At 41.6% G+C, this 7,373-nt stretch overlaps 2 protein-coding genes across 3 annotated transcripts; one reads left to right on the top strand and one right to left on the bottom strand.

Annotated features, from left to right (window-relative positions):
* The first annotated feature begins 702 nt into the window (after positions 1-702).
* Positions 703-3,627, top strand: ccdc189 (coiled-coil domain containing 189). Of its 2 annotated transcripts, none has more exons than XM_034570836.1 (9): positions 703-805; positions 907-941; positions 1,030-1,095; positions 1,169-1,332; positions 1,905-1,975; positions 2,088-2,204; positions 2,298-2,358; positions 2,533-2,616; positions 2,728-3,627. In XM_034570836.1, exons 1-9 carry the CDS (start codon positions 788-790, stop codon positions 2,877-2,879), a joined length of 768 nt encoding a protein of 255 aa, XP_034426727.1. In that variant the 5' UTR covers positions 703-787; the 3' UTR covers positions 2,880-3,627. The 2 variants fall into 2 exon arrangements, with proteins under 2 accessions (XP_034426727.1, XP_034426728.1); XM_034570837.1 differs by having other exon boundaries at positions 2,536-2,616.
* Positions 2,914-7,217, bottom strand: phkg2 (phosphorylase kinase, gamma 2 (testis)). The gene is made up of 10 exons (XM_034570834.1): positions 7,008-7,217; positions 6,621-6,732; positions 5,639-5,814; positions 5,479-5,533; positions 5,299-5,364; positions 4,943-5,106; positions 4,739-4,829; positions 4,481-4,634; positions 4,091-4,216; positions 2,914-3,945 (listed from the first exon to the last, which is right to left on the bottom strand). Exons 2-10 carry the CDS (start codon positions 6,713-6,715, stop codon positions 3,700-3,702), a joined length of 1,173 nt encoding a protein of 390 aa, XP_034426725.1. The 5' UTR covers positions 6,716-6,732; positions 7,008-7,217; the 3' UTR covers positions 2,914-3,699.
* Between the last annotated feature and the right edge of the window lie 156 nt (positions 7,218-7,373).

The raw sequence follows: 7,373 nt of genomic DNA on the forward strand, positions 1-7,373 counted from the left end.
TTTCTCCACCTGTATTGTGAAACATGCTCGTTTATGTGGCTGATTTATTTATCATATTTCTACCGATTCTGCATAAATGCTGTTAATGCTTTGCCTATGTTTTGTGTCAAATAAATAAATAGAGTCTGTCTTTGCTGTCTGGTTACACAAAAACTCTGAATACATTTATTCAGCCTAGAGAGAATAAATGTAAATGCAGAGTGTGCCTGGTCCTACCGTTACTAAAAACTTTGTTACTTTGTGGTATTTCCATCTACTTTGGTACAGTTGGAGTCAATACATTGCTACATGAGCAGTGGCATCTCTGTGCATCATTGCTGTCATGAAGGTATTCACCATCTTATGTAGAATTTAAGGCAAGAATACAAATGTACATGTTTCCTTTGGTTTATCACAGTTCACTCAGGCACAGTATCAGTCCCACTGTAACTGACACTGAGAATACAGTCTTTGGGTTTTTACCTATCTATAGACACCAAGGACATGCATATGGATCGGATAGATGTGGAGCTTTTCTTGATTCATTTTGAGTCCAACCCCCCCAGAGGTAACCAACGATCTAATAAACTTTCATAAACCAGTATATAGCTCATTGAATAAATCACAACCAGCTGAAGTTGCTCTCAGACAGTGGGACAACAAAGGCAGCCTTTAAACAGTGTGGCATTAATGGAAGCTTATCAGTGGCAGGTTCTATTGCCACCGGAAGAGCCTCTACGAGCCACCGCTGCCACGATTTGAGTTTGCCCTTACTGCCTTTTTATCACGTAATCGCGCTACAGAAAATATGGACGTGACAATAAAGGTAAACATTTGACATATTCTTCGTTTTATTGGTTTCAACTATTTTCTAAGTATTGCCTTGAAATGTTTCGCATACAAGACGAGTGTTATTTTATTTTCTAGGTCCCCCGGGCTCTCAAAGCTAAAGTGATGCTATGGTGAGTATCTGCAGGGAAGATGTTTGTTTGGGTTGTTTGCCATGACAACGTGTTGTGTAACAATGAATCCGCTTCCCGATGTTCTCAGGACGGATGCAAGCTTCCATGACATGGAGGTGATCGACAGCACGCAGTCTGTTCCTGATCTCGAAAGGTTTACTGCCCCCACGAGGAAAAACACATTATTTCTGACTTTATTTGTCATGACCAATTCTTCTCCCTCTCAGAGTTGTAGGCAGAGTGTTTGGAGTTGACCCAGCTGAACCCAAAAGAGGAGTCGTGCTGGAGCTGTATGTGCAGACTGTGATCTTTTGCAGAAAGTTCAGCTTCAACAAGGAACAAACTTCTGCTCTGCTGTCCATCATCAAGTCCATCCACGAGGCTAACATAGGTAATAAAGTCAGATTATCATCACTGCTCTGTGGTAGTAGAGACGGCAGTATGAACTGTCGTCTATACGGAGTTTTAATACATTTCCAGGTCAAGTCTATCAAATAAAAGTGTTTGGATTTAATTCAGCAGCTGCAGATGGAGTCGCAGCACATATCGTACATGAGAAATGCGAAAATGAGCAAAGTGCTGAAGGAACATCAGTGATTTATGCCCGTTAGTTGGGTCACACATTATCTAACTTTGAGTCGTGCATTGCCAACACTTTGAGTACAAAAACAATCTATATTGGTGGCGGTGAGCACTTCATGTCATCTTATCTCGTCCTGTCCTTGGGCCTGAAGTAAAGAGCTGGCGCTCGTGTCGTGCAAAGATTGTAAAGAATACCATATCAGATGGAGAGAAAAAACATTTACCATTTAAGACAAGAACTAAAAACAAAAAGCTTAGAATTTAGAATTTTTAATACACTGGAGTCTGAGTTCAGGTCTCCGACTTCAACCTCTGGATAAATATTAGTTCTATTTGTTCTGGTGATTCATGGAAATGTTCTTTTGAACTCCTTTCTTACAGAAACACCACTCAACAACATGGAGCACTGTTTCGATTACTGCAAAGAGCTTCTGCTCTGTCACTCTGTCAGGGTGAGTAAATTACATATCTTCTCCCCTTCCACTCGTTTGAACAGCCACAGATTTCCATGATTGTAAAGTTACTGCTTTCCATCTTCACATCTCTGTCTCTGCACACTTCCAGCGACCCCCCTTTAGTATCAACCTCTTCAGCCCTAAGGAGGCCGACTTTATCCTGAACTACATCTACAACAGCTACATGAGACACTGCAAACTCTATAAATATATCTTCACTCCACAGGCGAGAGACCAAATATTTGTTATTCAACACACATTGTTTACAACAGCTTGTGATATGCTTCAGTGTTGGAATCATGTTGTTTTTTCCCCTCAGGTTAAACTTGATTTGTCACTGACTTACGTTGCGATCCCTGTTGAGGATTCTTCTGCTGCAGGTAAAGATGCTAGTTTTTGTACCATCAAAGTTCTCAAAATAATAATGACATTATGACGTATATACACATTTGTTTTTTCACACAGAGAATAAAATATTCTGGACTTTTTTAAGGTCTTGTGACCAGATTTACTAACTCTTTAAAATGTTCTTTTTGTTTTTAAAAATGTGATGATAGGAGCAAAAGATGCGCTGACGAAAGAGGATTCCACTGACACACAGTACACATCCCTCACAGAGCAAGAGAAAAGCATGCTCGGTAGGTTTACAAATGATAGCAGGACTGAGTGCAACTGTGCAGCAATAACCTTTTTATAGTGAAATGCACCTCAAACTGTGTTTTATAACTGCTTCCTTTCTTCACACTCAGGCCACACATCGGAACTGAAGGCAATTGTAGAGACAGAAGTCAGAGATCAGATGATGCTCGTGTCAGGACAACTTGACAAGAGAATGAAGGAAATTGCAGATCAGCACAAAACGTTAGATTCTCCACAGCCCAACCACAAGGCCAAAAAATAACAGATGATAAAAGTAACAGCCTGCAAAACAAGACAATTCTGACTGTAATTTGTTTTATTGTCAATAAAACCCTTTATCTTCTTTTACAGTACAACATATTTTTGCATTTGTACAATAAATGTACATTTCTCAGGCAGGAATTTGCAGGTAAAGTGCTACTAAGCACACTGGGAAATGAAATAAGTAGGGAATGGTGTTTAAGGAGGAAAAAAAAAGCCACAAAGGGTCTTCACAGTAAGTGTAAGTGGGTTCCCTATTGAGGAATGACTGCATGCATTATGGGTAAATGAGGCTCTACCAAAAAACACTTCAGATACTGTACTTGAATGTTTCACACATGTCCACATAACACTGGAATATCTTTAAATCTGTTTCAATATGTTAATATAATCATCTACTAAATATTTAACCACAGTGCTTTCAGTCCATCTCAGCCACACAGTGCTTAAAAATGCATCCTGTCCTCAGTTATTACTGACGATCAACAGGTAAAACTCTGAATATACATATATTTTGTACCTACAGCTTATAATATGTGATGGGTTTTATCTAGTGATTGCCAACACTATGACCTGAACGAGAGTTTCAGACAGCCACACACTTAGATCAAAAGGCAGATGAGGAGTATTAGGGTGTGTATGCTAATCGATTCAAACCCATTGTGCGCATTAAGGCAAACAAATGTCCCGGTCCCTGAATTTCTCATCATAAAATTAAACATGGTAAGCTAAAGTAAGTAAAAAAGACAAAAACAACGGACGTCATAGGACATGCAAACGGTTGAATACAAATAAAGTTGGTTAGGAATTACGTTGACCTTTCATGTTTCAAAGTCCTCCAGGCCCAGCAGCATGATCTTAGCTGTGTTCTGAAAGAGGGCGGCTCGGTTCTGCTGCTCCCCTTTCTTCACCCAGTGGCCGTAGATACGGAAGGCGCAGCCATCGATGAGTTTGCGCACGCCGCGGAGGGAGTAAGGATCTCTGGCGAGCACCTCCCGGGTCAATGGGCGAGCTTTGCGGTAACGGCTGTACATCCTGATGCAAGCCAGCACGCTGACTATCAACACCTGAGGAGGAAGGAAAGGAAAACAGATAAGAAAGTCGAGCTTAGTCTGTTTCTGCCTCTCATCATATTTCTGAACGGACATTTGTCTTTCGAGGCTTTTTGTTTAAAATAATCTAAATGTAAGTCAGGTGGGCACTGTGACTCACCCGAAATGTCTTTCTGGGGCTGAAGTGTCGCACATCCTCCTTCTGGTACAGTCTAAAGAAGGGATGAGCTAAGGCTTGTTCAGCAGTGAGACGGACAGCTGGGTCCACCACCAGCAGCCTGGATATCTGAGTGTCACGAGCAAAAATAAACACAACTGATTATACTGAAACAGATATTTGAATATATCGTGTTTTAGCACAAAAATACCAACAGCATCTGAACATTAGGACTAATGTAGCTGAATTGCATAACCTCACACATTCTGTTTTTGCTGAAGGGATTTTATCGGACTCAGGGGAAGGTAACTAATGAGATATTAAAGGCCACTACTTGGAATAAATTGACATGTTTATTCAAACTTCTGCAGTCAGCAGTCATTAACCGCTTACCAGATCTTTCACAGTGTCCGACCTGTCGTCCCATTCTGGGGAGCTGAACTGGTAGCGACCCTCCATGATCATCCTCAGCATCAGCATCTGTTTGCGATGCCAGAACGGCGGTGAGCCGGCCAGTAAAGTGAACAGGATCACGCCACAAGCCCAGCTTACCAACACACACAAGTGAGCAGGAATGAGATCACACCCAGCGTCATGCATCGTAATTATACAGAGATTGATGTTGCGTCATTGACCAAAGAAAAGACTCACAGATCAACCTCCTGGCCATAGCCCGGGTGCATTTCATCCATGGAACATTTGAGTATTTCAGGGGCCAGATAACCAGGCGTCCCACAAAGCTCTAATAATAAGAAAAGGATTTTTTACCTCTGTCCGTAAGAAATTACAACTATATGATTCACATAACTGACCATATAAATGTTCTCACAGTGATCTACAGTCACACAATATCACCTCGAAGTTTCTCTCCAGGCTGTAGCTGCACTGAGAAACCGAAGTCGGACAGTTTGATGTGTCCCTGGTCATCCAGGAGAATGTTCTCAGGTTTCAGATCCCGATGGACGATGTTGAGGGAGTGGAGGTACTGCACCGCTTCCAGCAGAGCTCGCATCATACTCCTACAGTTAAATCAGACCAACAGGTTTCGCAAAAAGAAAACCCCATTCATCAAACTGTAAAATACTCAGTAGGAAAGACAGTAAAGCACAAATCACTATAATGCTACAAAAACAACATAATAAAACACAGAACTGTGTCAAAATTATGACAAATTCACTTAGCTGACGCAGTGTGTTGATGTTGGAGCTCACCTGGTTTCCTTCTCGCTCAGAGTAACTTTTTCTGTGAGGTAGTCAAACAGCTCTCCTCGCCTCATGCTGAAAAGGAAAACAAGGATCTGATATCTGCGAATGATTTCATGAATGTTAAAATCTATATTTTAAGGAGGAATCAGAAACACGGACACTTTTGCTATTTGATTTCATACTCACAGGTCAAACACCAAAAATATGAAGGTTGTGGACTCATAGGAATCAATGAGAGTAACTAAAGGGAACCAGAGACACATAGAATAGTTTGAACACCATCAAACACTCAGGAGAAGAGCATGTTAAGTGTGCTGCAGTCCAAAAGAGCAGAATTCCAACATACTGATGGACGAGTGTCCCTTCACCATGTCGAGGACATGGATCTCCTTCAGTGTGGAGGTTTTCACCTCCTCCAGCTGCTGGGCCGTCATCTTCTCCGCCGTGATCTCAATAATCTTCACCGCCAGCTCCTGAGTCGTGTGTCGGTGCACACACCTGCGCACCACGCTGCTCACACCCCTGAGTCACCATTGACATAGAACACATAGATTAGAGATTTGATTTTTAATCATCCAAACAGAAAAAATATTAGTTTTTCTTAATTAAAAACAAAAACATAACAAAAGTGCAACTTTTTTTCTCTTCCTCTGAGTGACACAGAAAAACTGATGCATGTTTTTTTCCCCCAGCAGGCTTGTCTACTGAAGAGCTCTATTTTCTGGTCTATCCGAAATGAAATTAATCAGCTACAGCGAATTCTGCCGCCACATCACTCACACCACAGATCACATCAGTCCTGGTCTAAAGTCCTTACACTGGTTGCCTATCAGTTTCCATGTTGATTGTAAGATGATTTTACTTGTTTCAAAGCACTTTGTGGTCGTGCATCAAAGTGTATGAACCAGTACGGCTTCTCAGGTCTGCTGCTACTGACCAGTTAGCTGCTCCGAAGTGTAAGAGAGGAACCTTTGGTGAGGAACACTCAAGAGGACCTGAGAGCAGCTGGAAGTGTTGAAATGTTTATTAGTATTTATTGTATTTTTAGCTTAGCTGTTGATTACGTGTGGTTTTTGTACATCATCATTTAAAATTTGATTCTATTTTATCTGTCTGTTAATATTAATAATATGTTTTTTTTTTACTATACTTAATTGACTTTTATTTATTCCATTTATTGTACACTTTTGAAATGAATTTAATGGAGCCATTTGTAGTTGTTTGGTCTGTTCTTGACTAATCACTTATTTGTGAAGCACTTTGAAACTGCACTCACTTGTATGAGAGGTGCTTCACACATGGACGTTTGACTGATTTGATGGACTCACCTGCCAATCACTTCTTTGGGGTCGTACTTCTGGTAAAACTCCTTCGCTCCCACCCAGTCTGGTAACTCATCTCCGACAAGTATGTCTTTAGTCATGTTGACAGCTTATGGATCTAAAACAACAACAACAACACACTGTCAGTCACGTGTCTTTGCTGTGTGATGTGTGACAGGAACTACCGAGCTCACTCATGACAGGCACGATGTTTTGTTTCGTGTTGAAATGAACTTGGCAGGACACTGTTGTGATTTGCTTGATGAACTAAACACGCGCATCCACAAACAACACCTGTGCCCTTGGGTCCATCGTGACCGTGAGCTAGCGCAGCGTCTTTAGCTTGGCCGTGTAACAGCAGCGGGTTCACTGACCCTCCAGGAAGCTACTCACCGTGCGCGCGCTACAACGACGAGAAGGGGAAGATGCCTGATAAGTAATCAGCTCACAAGCGCCATTTCCGTTCAGCGCAGCTATCGTGATGCCATGACTGTGTATCAGTGGCGCCTGGACCACAGTTAGCTGCCTTTGATGCTAGTGTCACTTTGCTAGCGCCTGTTTACATTCTGCTCACTCGACACAGCTCGTTGGTGCAGGATGCTGCAGTACTGCCCCCCTGAGGCCGGAGTGACAATTGCAGCATGGTGATTTATTTGTATTATTTTATTTCTCTTGAATAAAAGGTTATTTCACATGTAGCCAAATTAAAACCACCACACTATAAAAATCTTGACCCTCACTTTATCATTTTTTATTATT

Source organism: Hippoglossus hippoglossus, chromosome 19, assembly GCF_009819705.1.
Source record: "Hippoglossus hippoglossus isolate fHipHip1 chromosome 19, fHipHip1.pri, whole genome shotgun sequence".
NCBI classification, from domain to species: Eukaryota; Metazoa; Chordata; class Actinopteri; order Pleuronectiformes; family Pleuronectidae; genus Hippoglossus; species Hippoglossus hippoglossus.